Here is a 21,405-nt window from a genome sequence, read left to right as displayed (position 1 = left end):
TATTAAGTGTTTCGGTTAATTTCCGCTATTTTTCGCTTGAAAAATACATTTATTTCAATTACAAAATGAATGAATGAATTAAAATATTAATTAAAATCAATTAAAATATTTTCTATCGTTTTGTGTTACTTTTTCCTATTTTTCTGATAAGAGATGAATCCCGCGGCGATAGAACGACTCAGGTTTTGATGCAATCCATTCATCCATCCACTTTCGGACTTCTTCGTAATTTTCGAAAGCATATGTCTTGAAAGCCATGCTGCACTGAACGGAACAAATGGTAATCAGACGGGTCCAGGTCTAGAGAATACGCGACATGCGGAAGAACTTCCCATTCGAGCTCTCCTCGAGGAAATCGGCATTTCCTTGACGACTTTTGTAACATGTGACTAGGCATTGTCATACAATAGAATCACTTTTCTTTTATCGCGTGCGATTTGTAGTCCAATGCTAGCTGCAAACTGTATAATTGTTGTCGGTACCGGCCAGTCGTAACAGTTTCATTCAGTTTTAAGAGCTCATTAATACACAACACCTTCCTGATTCCATCAAATCCAGAGCAATGTCTTATAACTATGAGTATTACACTTTGGCACCGATGTGGATGATTGTTCTGGATCTACACATTTGTTAAAATTTTTTGTGTGTAGAAAGTTTTGTGTTAAATTTTTTACACACTCGTGTATTAATTTAACATATCGTTGTTATGTTATTTAGACTTTCTTGTGTTAAATTAAAATGAACTATTTTTAAGTGTTAAAATAACATATTAAAGTGTTAAAATAACACAATTTATATGTAAATGCACGAATTCTTGCTCTGACATATTTTATATGTTAAAGTCAACACTTAAAACTGTGTTACTTTCCTCATTGTAACAGTTATCATGTGTTATATTATATAAAGATTGGATTTTTAACACATAGATTATGTCAATCTAACATTTTCATTTCATTAAATCATAGATCATTACTTCTCCCAAATGTTGGAATAACATTCATTGTATGTCAATGTCAAACACAAACTGTGATTCTTGACGGCATTCAAATGTTAAACTTTTGTGTTAATTTTTTACATATTACATGACGGGGGTACTCAATATTAAATTGCAGCGATCTCTCAACTTTTGTGTTCGCTTTATACATCGACTCAAGCGTGATAATCGTATCACTCCTACTTTTCCTTAAGAAGAATTTTCTGTCAAACGTTGTAAAGCTCTGCTTTATGAGCTGCCTGATATTCTCCCCGTTATCCTCTCTGTTATCCTTACTTATACGAGCTAATTAAATTTTCCATCGGTCTCTATCAAAATCACACATATTATTGTAGGATAACTGGAGAGTTACCATACCGTCTTATCAGACTGAAATTTATAAGCATTTTATCTCAATACGAGCTGTCTACCTCTGAAATTCTCTACCAAAAGAAATAACCGCTTCATCTATTGCTACTTTTAAATGCTCTTTCTCTTTATTTTACTTTTTAAATCCGAAAGACAAGCACTCAATGCATAATTTCGTTATCGAATTCCCGAGCTTTATGATTAACATTATTATCTCATTTATTACAATACATTCTTTTACATTGTATCACTTGTATTTGTTCGTGATATAATCTATTATTCGTTTTTCTTTTCTTGTATATTAATTATTTTCTTACGTTTTAATCCTATTTGCTTAATTATTTTACATTACTGCACATTATATTCATTTACTACTCCTCTATATTGTTATACGTTACAAGATGTAACATCAACATTTAGGTCAGTACGACGAGTTGCCAACCCCATTCGGACGATAATGCAGAGATTGCCGAAAAAGTCATTCCTTGATTTTATCGATAATATTTGCAGTGCTCCCAGTTATGATGAGTGCAACTAGTTTTGCACTGTGATCGCTTATGATTGCAGTCGAGTCTCATTAAATAAAAAAAGAAAATATATTTAAAAAAATAAAACTGGAAAATAAACATTACGAATTTAAGCAGAACAGATAAGGAGTAATAAGGAGAACAGTTAAGGCGGTAAATAATGCAATATATTTTCTCGTTTCGCATAATTTTTTTATTTCCTTCTTGCACCGGAAAATTCGATAGGAATTGGAGATCAGAAAAAATAGTACAGAATATATTTAGAAACCTTATATACTGTATTCCATCGTTTCTGAAATAGATCGCGAAATAGATGCGCATGGTACTTGATTAGATATCTGCTATGTGTCTTATACTTATTACTCATGCGTTAGATTGATTACTTCTGATTCTCGTAATTTCTGATTTTACTACATGTAATCCGTCATTCACCACTCGAATTAATGTAAGCTAATGTAAGGGGGAGTTTGAAACCCAGAATCTCAATGAACTCTACTCTACTTCACTCCCTTCCTCCCACATTCCCATGTTCTCTCTCCCTCTCGCGTTGACAATGTCGACGACGAGAAAATGCGGCCAATCCGAAAACCCTGGACAAACAGAGATAGACGGTAATCCCACGGCAAGGAGAGGCTTTTTAACGCGGCGTTCCGCGAGGTTACCCTCATTAACGATGCTAAAACGTAATTAGCAATAATTTGAAAGTATAATCTTTGCATTCAATTAACGCTGACCCGATATAACGGGCGTGTTCGTAAAACGACGTAACGCTCGGTTGGTAATGGAGTACACGACGGTTTTTCAAGTAAAATGACGTAAGACGCATCTACATATGAATAGTAGGAACTTAGACGCAATTTGTACGTGTGTGTGTGTGTTCTGTGTCCTTGTGTATATGTGTATGTGTACGCATCTACATATTAATGCACACGTATGCTCCGGTGCGTGTATTGTCACGTCGTTGTACCCGTATAGACATTCGTGTCTGTGCAGGCGGCACTTGTGGGTTAATATAGAACCCGTAGGTGGAAGGGTCGGAGGTAAAGGCAGGCAAGCAGACAAGCTAAGGGTGAGAGGGTGGAGGATGTGCAGCATTACCGCTGTATATCTATCATAACAGAATAGCGCATTGTGCTAGAAATAGCGATGGCATGCCCATAGGCCGCAAGAACGCCATAAACGCGCGCTCTAATGCGTGAATTATCCTTGATGCTACGTCCTCGCGGTCATGGGAAAAAAGAGCGTGAGATCGCGCGAGCAGCGGTGTGATTTCCGTAATTTAGCTCGGTAATAAGAACGCAGCGCTGAACGAGTCCTTGCTGGAGCGAGCGGCGGGTAAGAGAGACGCTCGAGAGAGAGAGAGAGAGAGAGAGGGCCGAGGACATCAGAGCTGCGTTCATCTTTACGTGCGAAAGCGTAGAGCAACTCCACGTTCCGTCCACGAGAATGGAGAAACGGACGGACAGACACACGTCCTTGGTTGGTCGGTATAAAATATGTTAACAAAGTGCGAATTGAGCGGCGACCGGTGAACGAACGATGCGCCCACAGAGCGCGCGAATTTTCATCCACACTTTAATTCGTCCAAGTCAAGTCGCGGACTGGCATTCGTTCGCAATGGCTGTCACACTCTGTCAGTCTCCTGGCCATACGCTTATCTTCGATGTTTGAGCATTAACAAGAAGTTGAATTTCGTTTGCAATAAACACACGTTTGCAATAAACAAACACGAAGGGCGAAGTGAAATTTCCGCGCCGTGCATGAAACGTTCCCGAGTTTGTAACGTTGTTAGTTGTGCCGCTTTTTTTGAAATATTGCAGCTTTTCAATTACATGAGAATGACACAACATGCATGTCCTCCTTATTTAATCTACCAAAACGCGGATTTTAATTCATGTTTGTTTCATCGATTACGACTTATACACGGCTAGTCGTTTGTTACACGCGTGACAACCAAACAAAATTAAAAATTGCCATTATATGCCGACGACAAATTGTCGGCTGAACATAAAGTGGACTTGTCGACTCGATCTTTCGGTTCGATCCTCTAATTTGTAATATTTATGGAGCGTTTAAGCTGTCGGATTACACACAATGCAATTCTACGTGTTTCAATAACTCTATATGTAAACAATTCTATATGTTTATTACGCATGCACTCTTGTCAGTCTTGTGTTGTGTATAATCCGACAGCTTAAATCTTCTGTACAAATATTACAAATCAGGGGATCGAATCGAAAAAATCGGGTCGACGAGTTTATTTTCTCTCTTCGGCCTACAAATTGTCACATACATATATCATTTACGGTAGCGTGTCTTAACGCGTCGCGATTCGTTACCGAATGTTACATGTAGCTCTGTTTTCACTTGAATCCGGTCAATTTAATTAATTGAATCGACTCTCGTTTTTCCCCCTCTACTGTTTTTCCCTGATTCTCTCGTGACAAACTATTAGAATTCGGAAATCGGGGAAAAATCGGCTCCGGATTTGATGGAAAAATACTAGAGATGTGCGAATCAAGAATTTTTCTGTCGAATCGAATCGAATCGAATCTCATTTTTTAAATTCGAATTCGAATCGAATCGAATCTATGAAATTTCATTCGAATTCGAATCAAATCGAATCGAACCATTAAAAAAATTTAACATGAATATTAAACGTGCGAATAATGATGGAAGATTTTAATATGAAAGGAAATATTAATATTGTAATATTATCTTAAAATAAAATATATATTTAATATATATCGATAAATATCCATAAAATATATATTAAAATATATATTTAAATATTTATAGTAATTTATAATTAAGTTATTAATTATAAGTTAGGTTAATTACGGTAATTAAACATTATTAGTTAATAATTAATTAAAAATAAGTTAAGGGTTCGATTATACAGGCCCAGATGGCCCGTTTTATAACTGATACGCCCAAACGCTAATATATTTTATTCGTATTCGAATCTTCGCGATTCGAGATTTTCGAATTATTCGGATTCGAATCATAGGGACTCGATTCGAATTCGAATAGTTCGCACATCTCTAAAAAATACATTATATACCTTTCAACCATACGTATCCCGAGATGCCGATCTTTCAGTTTAGTACGTCCGACCTAGCGATTGCATTCACTGATTTTACACTTGGTGCACCCGACGAATGAACCGCGCGCGTATCGAATATTCATATCGGCCGTGACGTTCCTGGGACGTTATCACCTGCCTGCTTCCTACGTAGAAGTGCCGCACACGAAGAATACACGTGATGTTATGAATATGAGAGCGTCGCATCTGATTAGGAGAAAGGACTGATCTTGCTTGGAATCGGCGCTTACTATAATATTTTCGGATTAATCCGGGCACGGCACCGGGATCGACACACGAGCGGACAGCTCGATACCACGTGGAGGCCACACGTTTTATACATTCAGGATACTTTGGAGAAACGGTATACTCGCAAGAGTGACAGAGTCACGCGGGGTTGCTGTGTAATCAGATTCAGGCGAAGTTTGCTTGAACGCGAGACAGTTTCGTATGTCCGGTCGGGCAGCTTGCATCGTAACTACGAGATGGCCTCATAGGTCCAGGCCAATAGGTTAACTAGTGTTGTCACTATTAGTTACTATTACTATTCAGCGTTAGCAACGTGTCGAGTGTTATATCATAGAAAATCATTTCGAACATTGTGTTTTCTTTGGGTAAGATTCTCTTAGGCAATCTTTCCTTGACTTTCGCAATAATAAATACCAGTATCGATGGGGGATGAGAACAGCATTTGCGTATTACGATAATATCGAGAAGAATTGCATTGATTTCTCGTCAACGAAATTAGCTCGGGTGTGTGTAAAAATAATCACGAACAGGAACGTGGTCGACGGTGCCGCTTAAAAAAAGGATAATGCATTTACTGCATGCGCGGTCGTGTTTGCGGGTTTGTCACAGTCTTCCAGGATGGTGATTATGCTCTAGTGGAGGCAAAGTGGCCGGGTAAAGTGCGAGGAAGCGGTCGGGAAAGAGGCATCGCGCCAGGATGAGAGGCGGAGTGTAGAAGATACGAGAGGAGATCGGATGGTATACGTGAAGCGCGAAGTAGAGCGAGGGCCAGCTCGGCACTTTGCGTGTAGCCGCGCGCTGAATTTCGAATTCCCGGAGCGTAGCAAATTTCAGAAAGCCTGACTATACACACGCCGCCTTGGCACGGTCGTCAAGCAAGATCTTGCCCGGCCGTGGCAACGAAGTTTCAGATCATCCGGCGGCTAAGAGTCGCGAGATTTTATCCAGATTCGAAATAACGCCGAAAAAACGAGATGGAGCACGATCGTGCTTACAGATAAAGGGATAGAAGAAGTAACGAGGGATAGGAGAAACAACGTGTCATCTCGACTCGATCGATGTGCGATTCATAATTCCGACGTTATGAAAAGTCTATTGATACGCGCGCGCAATATAATAAAACGTCATGTTGATCTCCCAGAAATTGGAATATATTGGTACGTAAAAGTTACGGTTAAATGCGCGCCACCATACCATTTACCTTAGAACTAGCTGCAGATAGTCTTGAAATATATTCATGCATTAAATTTCATGAAGTTCGAATGAATACTCCCTGAATTCTCGAGACGCTGTTGTTTTCGTAGCTAACTTCCCCCGCGCTACTACTACTTCTGTTTGCCCGCGATAAATATTGAAACTTTCAGGTTGCATGTAAAAACCGTCAATCAAACGTCGAAATAAGTCACCTTGCTAATTTCTTCCTTCAGTCTCGCCGGGGAATTACGTCGCGCACAAACTTTGCTTCTTTGTAGGCTGTCATGCTCCTTTCTTCCTCGAGTTATTTCGAGTTATTATTTTGCAGATCTAGATAATGAGTGTATGTGGCGAATCAAAATGCGAAGTGCGACATTGTTTCGTTCAGACGGGTGAAAGTATCAAGGACACGTGGAAACAAAGTTAATCGGAATGACGAATAATAAGCGAATAATAATAAATGTATGTTGCGCGTCAGGATAATTGGTATTTTTTTGTTTTGCCAATATTACTGGTCATTTTCGTATGGAAAGATCGATTTGAACATCTGCTACAATGTTATTACGCGTCTGTAAATATGCGCGCGCATACAAATTAAAGCACTTAGCGTTATCAATCCCCTTAATTAGTCGCTCGATATTACATAGAGCGAATGCAGATATAGCTTTCCAATCCACTTCCACTTTTCAATTCGTAAAACACATTAGAACACTCTAATAAACACCGTCCGCGCAATTCTATTCCTGTCGATATCCGACAAATTATCTCCCGTGACTGAAAGCGATTGAAACGGAAAACTGCGTCGAAGAGAATACAAAATTTTTCGGTGATAGCCACCAAGAGAGAAATATCCTGCTAAAAGGCAGAAAAAGGCAGAATGTTGTGAACTGAATGAAGAGGAAAGGTCGGAACGAGAGAAGAGAAGTAGGAGGAGAGCAAGAAGAGCAGAAGTAGGAGGAAGAGGAGAAAATTTTACGAAAATGAGAAGAAAGAGAGAATCTTTCCTATTTCTAGTAGTACGAGTCGTGCTTTGATCAGGCACAGTGGATTTACACTCACTGGCGGCAATCATCTTGCTTCCCCTTTCTACATCATGCTATCTTTCTCGCATCCTTTTTCACCTCTTCTCTCTCTCTCTCTCTCTCTCTCTCTCTCTTTCTCGCACGTTTCGCGTCTCCTTTTTCATATTCTTACCTTCGTTCGTCATGTTGCAGCAGCATACCCGCTGTCTTTGAAGAAGGAACTCGTGTCGTGAGCATCTATGGAACCCTTAGGCATAACCGGAAGTGCCGTGGCAATACCATTACTCGCCAAAAGAAACAGATATGTGGATACGCCGAAGGACAGGTGGAGAAAAGGAGGAACGAAATGAGAGAAAGAATGAAAGAGAGGAATAAAGAGGGAGGGAGAGAATTGAAGAGATAGGTGCAGAGGGGAAAAAGAAACAGGAGAGAGAGGGAGAGAAAGAGAGAGAGAGAAAAAGGAAGGTAAGGGAAAAGAGGAAAAGGAAGAGAGAAAGAGGAAGGGAGGAGGGGAAAGAGAGAGAGAGAGAGAGAGAGAGAGAAAAGGAGAGAAGATGGAAGAGAAGGAGGAAGAGAGGAAGAGAGAGAGAGAGGAATACTGTAAAGAGGAGCGATCGCGGCGAGATCCTTTTCTTCGCGAAGAGAGCACACGTACGTGTCTTTTCCGTGCCTTATCCAGCATACGGAACTTATATAGCAGGTGACATTCGCGAGAAATGAGATACGAAACGAGATGTATGTCCCAAAAACAAGATACATTTCACGAGCGACTTGCTTTCCGTTCCTCTATAAACTGAATGCCGCTCTCGTGCCTCCGCGACCGCGCGCACGTCGACAATACATCCGTCTCGCGACTTACCTGCGAGCTGCGAGTTACCACGAGTTTCTGGAAGAAATGGATTATATCTCGAGCTGCCTGTCGTTAAATCACGTCGACTCGGTTAACGTGACGATTGTAACGGTGTGTGTGTGAGAGAGAGAGAGAGAGAGAGAGAGAGGGTGGGAGGGAAAGAAGAAAGAGGGGAGGAGTGAGAGTGAAAAACGATATTTGTTGCATTATCCTTTCGTCGTAAAAGTTTTATAACCTTTCACAGAAAATGCGTAGCATAACGATTTCCGTTTATCAAATGCGAAACTTTTGATATAAAACGGCACGCAGAAATATCAAAGGAAAAGAGCACCCTCGCCCCCCCCCCATATGGCATGCGCTTAAGAATTTCGGTACCTCTGAAGTTACAAAATTTATACACTGCCATGCGATTTAATGCCATGCATGTGTTCGATAAATATTTGTGAAATATTTGTTTAGGATATGTAAGAGATAAAGCCGAATACCTCAGACGCCAGTCGTATAGTGGAATTTTTTACTTTCATATGTGCGTGTGTGTGTGTGTGTGTGTGTGTGTGTGTATGTGTGTGTTCCGAGCGTATACAAAATACATAAACTGGAAATAAAAGAATTCACGTTCATAAAAATTTTAATATTGGTCCTGGGATTATCGTTTTTTATCGGGTCGCCGTATTTTATATGTATCACCGTTACATGGATGTGCAAAAGATCAACTTGAACAATATCGACTCGAAACACATTGAGCTGTGCGTTTAATTAAGTGCAACGAAGCTGGCAATTGTTGACGAGAGACGTGATTGTAGCGAGTCGATCTCGAGAGAAGATAGGAGCGAGGGGTAACGAGGAGAACGATGTGGTACTAGGCGTTCTCGAGCACGAAATGTTCCGGAATCTAAACTCTAAACTCGAGAATTTGTTCGTGCGAGGACGAAATTTGTCGGCGTTGCGGGAGATACGGTTATGCTAGCGGCACAATTCCTCCAGGGAAGTAATTTCTTTGCGGTTTTCTGTTGCAGATACAAGTCTACGGTTTTAACGCCGAACTGTATCACAATATGAGCGAGGCGCAGCACAAAAGTCAAGGACTAGTGGCGATCTCGTTGATGGTGCAGGTGAGTAAATTTATCGTCGAGGCTTTACTCGGACAAACTTTCATCCATTTTTCAAACAGACCCGGTCCGTAAAGACTTTTGTATGCGCGCATCTTCCACGTTATAAATTGTTACAAATGTTAAATCTCGTACCACTCATTAATAAAAACGTAATTAAAAGTCGCTCCTGGGTCCCGGTCGTGCCGTGCGGTCAACGCTGTGCTTAATATCTCTCGGAGAAAGAAATTGTATAATATAGAAATAAAATTTACCAGGCTACGGAATGCGCGTACGATCTATCGCTATCTCAATGTTTAATCGAGCGAACGTAGGACGTAAATTGATGATTACATCGACAGTTAATACCGCATCCTGATTTCCCGTCTCTCAACGGCTTGACAAGCCGTTCCTAACAGGGCGCATATCGTGATACTAACTTTCGACTTTGGACCACGCACTTCGCTTCCCCTTACAAATGCAATCGGCGTAGCAGAGATTAAGGTAGTTAACGCGTGACGACGTGCCAGCCGTCCACGCTAATAACGCTCGTTTTGCGAAAAATTAACAGCCAACGGCTGGCTCTCCCAACTTTACTAATCCTTTATCCGCGGTGACTGTGAGATATGTATATGCGTCTAACAAGGACTGAGAGATTCACCGTAAAAACGAACAAGATCTTTATTAAACAATCTATTGAACAACCGATTAAAGCTTCTTATTAATTTAGGATTTCAGAAAAATATGTGCACGAAACGCCGACGTATGTCAAAACGTTTAAGTATGTGCGTGTAACAGGTGAACGGCGGAGACCATAAAAAGTCTATCGCGATTATAATTCGGTGATACTACGGATGTTACTTGTTATTCTCTCAAACAGATCTTGCATTAGTGACTTATACATTTTCATTTATTGTTTATCATTATTATGGCATAATTATTTTAATCGAAGTCTGCGAGCAAACATAATTTTTCCAAGACACTTAATACAGGAATGGATTTCAAAGTTTTAAGAAGAATATCCCGGCTTTACCGACTGAATCTCTGCATTGCAAGCTCCCTTCTTTGTGCGATTCTCTCTCTCTCTCTCTCTCTCTCTCTCTTTCCTATTCCTTTTTCTTTTACTCTCCAGTTCATTTTTCTTCATTCTTCTCAATATAAACGCCAAACCGTAGTTCTGACAGTTAACCCCTAGACAATCGTGATGTTTGCACACCGATCGGCCTGTTGTGAAGAAACGTGCATGAACTGATAAATCAATAAATTTACAAATCGCGACGAAACTATTGATGAGCGGGTGCTTCGAATAGGCGAGACACGAATAACTGAAATATTTTGTACTTTCATTTTATATTTTCACTTGTAGCATTTACATTAAATTTTTCGTTCCACCGGGTTACGTATCATATAACATCGTTACATTGTGCATCTTACAATAAATGGATTTATTATTATGTTTTTCTTTCTTTATATCGCAACGATATTGGATATGCGAAATGTATGTATGCACATGAAGAATAAATCGGATTGTATTGATGCCCGTGATCAAAGCGATGCGATTTTAATATCATACAGAAAATAATGAAACTCGTTTTCTCCGCGCATTTTCCTCTTCGGGCAATGGAATTATTATCGCGGAACAATTATTTTGCTCCAACGCTCGCGGACAACCACTTTCAACAGCTCCTTTCAGATCGTCTGCAAACTAAATTTGCAAGCTTCGATGGAAATATTGCGTCATATTTTTTCCCTACAGATTTCTGCATTGTGCTGGTAGAATAATCTGGAAAGAAATAGGGAGGAAGAGAGAAACTCAATTATTACATTGCACGCAAATAACGTAATTAATATACAGAGTGATCTACATCACTATTTACTCTATATCTCGAAAACTATCGTCGATTTTAAAAGTTTAGATCTTAAAATATATAGATCTGAAGGGTCTCCAAACTAGAGTAAAAGTTTATTTGCTGACCCCGATTATATTGGTGGAACGGAAGTTAACTTTAACATTTTAAATAGAAACTCCTATATAAAATTACATTTTTGAATTTAATGAAAGAAAACTTATTATTGATAAAAATAGAGTCAGCTCTAATAACCTTAAGCTTGGTATATATAATATTAAAGTCATCTTACTGAGCAATTTTTAAAAAGTTTTAACAATAGTCAATTTTTATTGAAAAGATATAAAGATATAAACGGAAAAAGTTTCATAAATGTAGTCTTCTGATGTTATATACATTAAAAAATAGATAGCGTAGAGAGTGAAAAATATATGTAACGTATATGTGTATGTAAAATAACACATGCATATACAGGGTGTTCGATTTAATCTGTCCAGGCCGATATTTCGTGAAGTAGCAAAGAGGAAAAATCAAAAAAATTTCTTCAATGGCTTTACTTCGAGATGATTTTCCGCGCGGAGGAACCGTACCTTTCCGTATCGGACTTCGAGGGAGGGAGGGGCGCGCACATTTTTTAAACAGAAACCCTCTACGAAAATAACACCAGTTGGTGATGGGGCTCGAAAAGACGAATCCAACGATCTATATTTTTATATGCTTATTATGAAAATTACGGCCACTTTGACTTTTTGAAAATAACCTACGAAGGGTGCTGTTCGAACAATTTATTAAAATTGTTTAAAGTGTAATGATGCTTGGAAGAGTCACGAAAAGGTATTAGGATTCGTCGTCTCGAGTCCTATTGATTAATCCTCATTAATAACACTTTTATTGTGCCGTTTATTTATTATATGAAATATTTTACGTATACAGTTGTTTTACGCAATTCATCATGCTTATAAAGCCGCTTTCTAAACTAAAAAAATGTCATACGATTTTTTGATCGTATAATGTTTGAAAAATATTGCTGCTGCAATGTGCTATTTTTTGGCATTCACACAACATTAGTTACACTTTCGTACTTTCAAACGTAGTCATGATTTCTACGATATTATTCATTAGCTTAAAATTTAGCAAATCTTTATGAATAATTGATTTGAATCTATTGATCAGTGTGGCAGTATTTTTTTTTTCTGAAAAAAAGGTTATGTTTGGGGACCGCTGATGTTGAAACATAAACCAAAGTGTACGTGACATTTGCGCTTCAGTGACTTTCGAAATGTTATCAAACGTTGGGAATAATTTGTTAATACGGAAAAATAAATGTTTACAAGTCTAATAAAAATTTACACGGTGGATAGTTTAAACATCTAATAAATTGAACAAGACAGAATAGAGTATTGTGATTTCGATTTTATGCGATTATTTGTTTTATGTATTGTAGCGGTAAGTCGAATTTATACCCTCATATTTTTTAATGAAAATATCTGACAAAAAATGCTTTGGATAAAATTAAGTTGTTTTTCTTTCATAGAATTTAAAAATGTAATTTTGCAGGGGTTTCCATCTAAAATTTTAAAGTTAATTCCCGTCCCATGCAATCGGCGTTGAGAGACTAACTTCCATTTCAGTTTGAAGGTACGCGGATCCGAAGGATCCGCGTACAATCCAAGACCTAAACTTTTAAAATCGATGAAATAGTTTCCGAGATATATTGAACCGTAAAGAGTTATGTGCGCCACCTTGTACAATATGTATACGTGATAATCTAATAATAAAACTTTCCTCTTTCGCTGTAACATTTTTGCAATAGACTAAAAATGTATAGCGAATCTGTTCCAATTGACTAGAAAATTATAACTTAAAAATGAATCGCTTTGGAAAGACAAGGAATCTCTCTAAAAGTGTCCGAAGACCCAACGCGAAGAATTTTAATATTTACAAGATTTTAATCCTGTCAGTCAAAAATTATACGCTCGTGCATCGCGGGAGCCACGAGCGCGCCGATTCTTCGCAACTGTTCGCATTCGAAAAAGGGATAGAAAAGCACGAGCGAGCCGTTCTTGTTGCCTGACATTTTTTACCTCGACGAGAATATTTTTCGCATATCATAATCTGAAATGAAAGAGATTATCGTCACGTAATGCATTCTCTGTCTCTCTTTCTACCACTTTCCATGCCGGAAGACGGCCGGTACACGTAATGTAAAACATGCAATAGCTACTGCTGCCAACCCTACTGTATTTACCTCTGGAATAACTTTGAAAGTTTCAGCAACGACCTTACGTCTTCTTCGTTGCTCGCTTCGCTCTCTTTCAGCGCGAACGCCCTTTTCCGTCCGTTTTTCGTTCTCTTTAGTAACTCAGCTTTCGAAACCGCGAACCGCGAATAGGAGAGAGACAGAACGGAATAGCAGAGAGAAAGAAAGAGAACTTATGTGTGTCGCAAAAGGTGACTATAGCACGTAACGACGCACTGTTGACCCAGCTGTTGACAGACGACAGCAAGTTCTGAATATTCTTAAGGATATGTTTATGAGCGGTTTACCGAAGGCGATGACCTTAAGGCCATATGAAAAGAGTTTGTCGATGCAATAATGTCGGAAATAATAGTGTCGTTATAATTAATAGTCTTTTTCTGTCGGGGTTTATAGCTCGCCACGTGCGCTGTTAAATTAATTCGTCATTCGATTAATATGACGGATAAGTGCAAGTGCGTGGTATTGTTTTTAAAACACACGTGTCTTGTTTCTCGGGAGAAAAATATGAAATCAAAACGGGAGCGACGGGAATGAGTATAACTGAATTTTAATCTCGGACATATAATATAACGTAGTATAATATAATATATTGAATCGTAAAAATTTACACGATCTCTCTTTCGTAATTGTGTGATTTAAATAATTTTAAATTAAACATTACAACGGAAGAGAGAGAGAGAGAGAGAGAGAGAGAGTGTGTGTGTGCGTGTGTGTTCTATACATATGTCTCACACATGACGAAAGACTGGAATCTGAATGCCATGAATTAAAGCTTGTATAAATAGGAAACATTTAGTACGAATACGAAGTAATTTTGCGCTGCGGAATCATAAATTTCAATGAAACGGCTAAAGTAACTCGGACAAATACGGAGCAGCCGCACGTCCGAAAGCTCTGGTGGCACCGAATAATCCCAAAGCGGACGCTACGGCATCATCCTTCTGGAAACCTTTAACAGGTGCTCGATCTCCCGACGAATAGATCGTAAAGGTGTGTCTAGAAGCAACGGGGTTGACGACTGTAATTCAAACGGATTATACCCTGGGGTGTCTGAGGGATGAGATCCAAATGAGTCGCTACCTCCGCGAGATACTGTCGGTACTTTTAGGATCTCGGACCTAAACGAACTTCACTGCCGTTTTAACGCGCGAAACACGAGGAGAACTTTTATATAACGCCATAAAGATCCGCATAGCGTCAATTACGGATACACTGATTGATAGACGAGTCGTTGCGGAATACGCGCCGGAATGATAACGCAAATAATTTATCACGACAGATACGGTTCGACGTTGGCAATCCGTTATCGTGATTTTCTACGATTCACGCAATCACGTGCTACTTGATTGTTCGGTCTTGCCGCATACATACACATACACACACACACACACGTATGCGCGCACATACGTGTACGGTAACGTGTCAGCGGCGCGTACTTCCATGTGGCAAAAGCCTCTATGAAATACTTAAAGGTTAGCGAGAAAGTACGTCAATTGAATGGAGGCGAAAGTTTCTCCTGGAAAGAACGGACGGATAGACGGATGAATCGCTACGATCTAAAATCCACGAAACGTAGGCACCGCACCGGAAAACACGAGCTATCAGGAAAAAAGTTTCGGAGCGCCGTCGGAACGAAGTCCGGAATTTATTCGCAACACGCGAACTTCGCGACTTTATTTTCGCAAATTTATTTTCGATATACTGAGGGAAAAAGAGGAACAGAGCGAGAGAGAGAAAGAGAGAGAGAGAGAGAGAGAGAGAGAGAGGGAGAATGACAGAAAGCAAAAGAGCAAATTACGCGCTGCGAATACCAGCGTCGTAATTCGTTCGTATTGGACAGAGTTAAAATTCGCGTGTCGAGCTGATGAATTTCACTTGGCTGTTTCGAAAGTAAAAGGCTCGATGCAACAGCAATCGACTGGTTGTAATAGCGCGCCGTCCAACCCTTCCCCTTCGATAAGCAAATATCCTTTATCAACATAATCGAGTAATTATCACGGCCGGTTGTTTATCGCTTGTCTAACGAGGAAATTACTAGCCCATAATTACGCCACGCGTCAGTTTACCTCGGCTATCAGCCGATAGTCTCTATCGAATGACAAAAGACGGGAATTCTGTGCGATCAAACGAAAGGAGAAACACGGTCGATGCGAAAGATTCCAAATCGGCTAGAGCGAAAGAGGCTAAAGAGAAAAGAAAGAGAGAGAGAGAGAGGGAGGGGAAGTGATAGAGTCGGTTTCGTTAATTACCTATGTTTGTCGTGCCGTGCAGAGTACACGTAATATGACGCCAAATCCAATGTCAGCTAATTCCCTGCACTCTACACCGGTTTGGACGATATTTCTGAACATAAAAATTATATAATTGCGATGAAGCAATAAATAAATACATATGTGACAAGCAAAGCTTTCTCGAGAAATCAGAGTGCACAGATGGAGCGTCGTCGCCGTTGTCGTGTGTGTATGTGTATCTATCTTAAAATTTGAGACCGTGTTAACGACAAATGAACTTTCTTTCGATTAAATGAATATTAAGAAGTCGCTATTACCGCGAATCCTCTCAACTGTGTTCGTCCCCGAGCGACGGGGATTAAGAACGTTTAAGAACGGCCGTCATTGAAATTAATTCTCTTGGTTCATAATTAAGATTAGGGTCTCTTCATTATAACAAATTTAAACGGAGATTAAACTGTCGACATTCTCTCGCGATGCTTGTCCGTCTCGCAGCTGAATCTCGATTACATCCCTTGCAATTCTCAATTAATTAAAAAAATTGGGACGGTCAATTGATTAAAAACTGGAACTGGTTCGTTGTCTCTTAGTAGTGGTTTTTAGTCGGATAATTTTAGCGAGATATCACCCGTGCGTTTGATCGGCAAACGAAAAAATCATACAGCGCACAATATAATCTGTTTTAAATGCTGACTTCTTTTGAAGACCTTTAAAATTGCAACGTTCGCGCTATATTAAAATTCCATTGCTTATGCAATCGTCGCGAAGTGCATTTTTCAACTGAACTAGAAAGGCAGAGAAAGAGAAAAAGAAAGAGAGAGAGGGAGAGAGAGAGAGAGAGGGAGAGAGAGAGAGAGAGAGAGAGAGAGAGAGAGAGGAAGGGAGGGAGAGCAGAAATATTGTATAATGAATTCAATCAATGCCTTTCGTACACGATGTCGCATTTCTCCCCGCGTCAAGTGAACGAACAATGATTGCGCACCGATTACGTTACCGTAATTCACTTATAGAAGCTTTTGCACTCGCATTCTCACGAAACGTTTCGCCGTGCGGCGGTAGTATCGGCGGTTTTAATTATCGAAGATCCATAAATCTGAATATCGAGGAATATCCAGTGGATATCCATGCCGTGGGATACACATTCCGTCTCGATTCGCATTCTCCCCCGCGTCTTCTTTTTGCGCTTCCGCCTATCCGTTTTCTTATCCACTTGTTTATTTTTATTTACGGGAAACGGAGCGACGGCGTGCGCGCGCGCGCGCGGAGTCAGCGATAATAATTTCGCGCTACGCCGAGGAAACGATGGAACTTTTGATCGACGGCACCTCCGGCCGGATCAACTTTTGTTATTTATCGTTACTTTAAAGTCCGCGCGGTCGGTTTAGTCGGGTTTTACGGTTACCTTTAATGGGTGCCCAGTGTAGAACTTTCGGAACGACTCTTTGCCTTCACCTCTTTATGCGGTGCACTTAGCAGCACCCGAACAACCCCTTTTCATGGGAAATCGATGGAAAACGTATCAGGACAGAGAATAGCGGTGGGGGGAGGCGCGGGAGAGAAGCGAGAGGAGATGCGAAGGACATTGTCGGCTTGCATGCACGCGCTCGCGCGCGTGTGTGTATAACGTGTACGCATGCGACAGGGTGTCGCTGTCGTTTTAGCCGGATACACAAAGAAAGCTGTTTTTCTGTTTCAGCTCGGCGAGAAGGTAAATCCTGAACTGCAGATCATCACCAGTGTGTTCAGTAAGGTCGTACATCGAGGTGAGTACGTCGCCGCATGTACGCTGTGAAGGGAAGCGTAAAATGGCCTCGCCTCTCTTCCGCCTCTATTCCTAAATCAAGCTGGTAATCCCGTCGTTCTTGGTTCTATTTCGTAATATCACGCTCGGTTGTATCTACGCTCAATGGTGTGATAACTTTTTTTTTCTGCCTTCTCTCCCCTCCTCTTCTTCCTCTCCTACTCTCCCCCGCCCCCCCCCCGCCGCCGCCTCCCCCTTTCTCTTTTTTGTTTTCACGTCACAATGATGAAACGTGGCTTTACTGATTGCCGACGATAGCGCAATTTGCTTCTACTTTTTCTGCCTGCTCAAAGCCGCAATGTCCGCTCTACTTCGCGATACGGTGCTGTGCTAAATAATTTCGCATCTCGATGGTCGCGATTTTGTATTATTGATCAGCGCACGTTATCACCCGGTCTCGAAATGTGAGTATATCTCGAAAAATTCGCTCTCGGCGCGCGTTTACGTTTTTATAAAATCGCATCGACGTCCCGGGCGTCCCGGGATGGCGCTGAATGGCCGTCCGTACCGTCATTGACGTCGAGACGAATCAAGCGACGTGTAATAATTATATCCATTTGAGATCGCTCTTCTGTTAGCGCTTTTTATGGCGTACGCTGCGACGTAACGATAGACGTAACTACGCGCTATTGTATCACTGAAACGTAAATCGCGAGCAAGCTTCGGATGCAGCGGCTCGATACTAATCTTCTACAATACTGGCTAAATGCGTCATTGAAATCGTCTCGATGCTCCTCGCTCCGCGTCGATAGCCGACCCGATAGATACATGGCGTCACTTAAGAGATAGAATTTCGAAAAATAATGAAATCTCTCTGATTGTAGCGCGCACTTCCTCCGTCTCTTCCCGGAGATGCGACGAATATTTTGTATGAATAAATTCTTACGATGCCATGCAGCATTTTCGGTGCACACATTTCCTCTCTTTGTCACATTTCCGTCGAATGCCTTATACATCTAATGACGAAATAGATTGATAGTAATATTTGAAATTTATCAGTATAGTTTTTCTATCATTCATATCAGCGATTTACGTTGCAAAAGTATTTAGTTAATTGTGAAATTTTAGCAAGATCTTCGAGAGAGTCAAGTTCTCTACTATTACTAGCAATAATATTCGAAGTATATCAATATTGTCCTTTTTTCCATTCCGCATTAGCGATTTACATTGCAAAGTAATTAGTCAATAGTATGATCTTGGCGGAAGGAATTTTAAAGAGAGCGCGGATGAAAAAGACAGAGAGGGCTGAATACGTTACGCGTCCATGATATAAAAGATTCTGCGAGAGAGCGAGACCGGCAAGATCGACGTTCACCGAAATTCTCGGCTCATCCGATGCGCCCTACAGCTCCTGAAAGGACCAAGGGCTGCAATTAGTGAGTTCCATCAAAAGATCGGCCTCACGGCTGCGAAGAATGCGATGCAGGCGGGAGATCAGGATGTACGAGGCTTCGCGTCGCGATGAATACTTTGAATGCGCTTCGCGCATCAGATATCGCACCAACCAGCTAACCAGCCAGCCAGCCAGCCAGCCAGCCAGCCAGCCCCTCCGGGGAAGAAGAGGGTCGCTTTGGGCGGAAAGTTGCCCAGATGCCGCGGTCCGCTGGAGTAACCTCGGATAATAAATAAAACGCCGGTGAGAAGAGAGAAGAGTGTCGGGTCTGCCGGCGATACTCGGTTTATGGCTGCGGGTGGCGGAGGAGGCGACGGAGGCGGACGGCACTCGAGTCGCTGAGTCGAGAGAGTGAAAAGTCGAGAGAGGGACTTCTATGGAGAGAGAGAGAGAGAGAAAGAGAGAGAGAGAGAGAGAGAGAGAGAGAGAGACAGAGAGAAAAAAGGCGAAGGGGGACAAAATGACTCTCTTAAGATAACGAGTCACTTCGTCTGTCGACGAGCATTCGCGCCAGTGGACGCGCCTCCGTTCGTCTCCTGTGTTGTTCGTCATGGGACCGGGTAAAAAGTAGCAGCCTCTTGTCGAAGAAAAAGAAGAAGAAGAAGAAGAAGAAGAAGAAGAGAGAGAGAGAGCGGTTCGTGTGTACTATGTATGTACCGCGTGTTGCGGACGCGTGCATACTTTGAAAAAACGATGTTGGGAATTGTCGCGGCCGATGCTCGAGGACAAACAATCGTCTCGCGGATGGTCTCCGTCATGACGCAAAAATTATAATTCATTAAGAAACGCGATGAAGGGCGGAAGGGGCAAGGCGAGTGTGAATAACGACGAAACGCTTTAGCGGGAAACAAGAATGATGAGGAAAATGAGAGCCAACGGCGCAAATTATTTAGCGCGTTACATTTCCTCGCGCGTCGAAGTGAGCGCGCGGAACAACGCCAGACAACTACTTGATAAATGTCCCCGGCTACCTAATTGCTACAGAGTAATGGGAAAAATCCTCTTTTTTTTTTCTCTCCTCCTTTTCTTCTCCCATCGAGAGGAGAAGCGGCCGCATCGGACCGGAGGATCTCGTGACACTCGAAATGCGACGAGCACGAAGAGCGACCGCGCATTAATCTGATCGCAGCGATTCCATCGGCGCTTGCGATATTGCCGTATACGGACGATGCAGCATTCACGCACAATATAATGTGGTTATAGTTTACCGAACTATGCGAAACACACCGAGGTGGAAGGAAATTGCAGAGTTGTCAAAGTACCGATAACATTAATATCTCACGCGTACGTTACATTCGAGCGTGAATCGAGTATACATTCTCGATACAGCCCCTGCGCTTTGCGCGGCCATTTATATCATTGGTGAGGCGGCGGCAGATGGACGAGTGGCGGGGCCGGGGGGGGGGGGCAGGAGGAAGGATATACACAGTGTACGCGCTCCTTCCTTCTATAACGTATACTTGTCTCGTCGAATTAACATCCGTCAGATTATTGTTGCGACATTAAAATTAAATGAATGGCGCATAATGGTCGTGCGCGCGCATGCGCGCGCAGCGCTCGCACCCGCGTTTGATGATGCATCACGCGTCGACTTATGAACGCAAATTGCGGCCGACGTAAAATCGAAATATGATTTTCCCTGTCTCTCTCACGGCGCCACCGGTGCGCATCGTGTGCACCGCATTCCATCGCGCAACGAATTTCGTACTCTTGCGATTTGCATCCGCCGTTGCGCGCGGCGGCGGCGGCGGCGGCGCAAGAACGTTTTCGTTCAACTTGCGTGGCATAATTTCGCACGGCGAGTGCCACGGTTGGTTGCACTGCTCGACGACGAAGAAAATAAACTTTACGGCCAAACATCCTCGAGGATACGTCGACGACGACTCGCTAGCGGAGGGAGCAAGGAGGGCGGGGTATGTAGAGACCATCGATGCGCACTCGGCGCATTTCGAAGTATTTCTGAGATAGAATCCTGTCAGCGGTCTATATAGGAGGACGTTCGGTGTTTCCTGTTAAACGATATTCGATCTGGAAGCGGGGAATTTTTTTTTGTTTTTTTTTTTTTATACGATTAACAACATCGACCCTGGCATATGGTAGTGAGAGAGGGATGACCGATTTACAAGGGACGACGTTGTCACGCACTCGGTTGGGCCGGTGTGTGCATAAATCTGTACATGCAACGCAGCCCGGCGCGGCTGTGTGTGTATTTTAATCAATACCCTGTTGACACCGCGACCAGGGAACATAAATCATAAGACAATGGAAAATGGCGCGAGGAGGGTGGAGCAACAGCGGGATCTAAGTATTCCATTGTCGTGTACGTGCCGAGACAGGCAGCCGTTGCGTATATAGCGACCTGCGCGATAGTTCGCGCGCCCATCGCGTAATTTATTTAACATGAGCTTCTCATTTACATTAAATTGCGCAAATGAAAGAATAAAATGACTCCGTCCTTCCCCCGCTCCTCTTCTTTCTCTTTGTCTCCCTCTCTCCCTCTCTCCCCCTGTCTCTCT

The 21,405-nt window shown here is 41.7% G+C and overlaps 1 protein-coding gene across 2 annotated transcripts in view; it reads left to right on the top strand.

Annotated features, from left to right (window-relative positions):
- CARPA (Carbonic anhydrase-related protein A) overlaps nucleotides 1–21,405 on the top strand; it is a 157,293-nt gene that overhangs the window by 124,242 nt on the left and 11,646 nt on the right. For both annotated transcript variants that reach the window (XM_011146275.3, XM_011146274.3), the window contains exons 5-6: nucleotides 9,286–9,381; nucleotides 17,392–17,458. In XM_011146275.3, coding sequence (XP_011144577.1) covers nucleotides 9,286–9,381; nucleotides 17,392–17,458 — 163 coding nt within the window. The remainder of the gene's footprint in view (nucleotides 1–9,285; nucleotides 9,382–17,391; nucleotides 17,459–21,405) is intronic.

This window comes from Harpegnathos saltator, unplaced genomic scaffold (assembly GCF_003227715.2).
Source record: "Harpegnathos saltator strain DR-91 unplaced genomic scaffold, Hsal_v8.6 scaffold694, whole genome shotgun sequence".
Lineage (NCBI taxonomy): Eukaryota > Metazoa > Arthropoda > Insecta > Hymenoptera > Formicidae > Harpegnathos > Harpegnathos saltator.
This window is presented reverse-complemented; position numbering and strand designations above follow the sequence as displayed.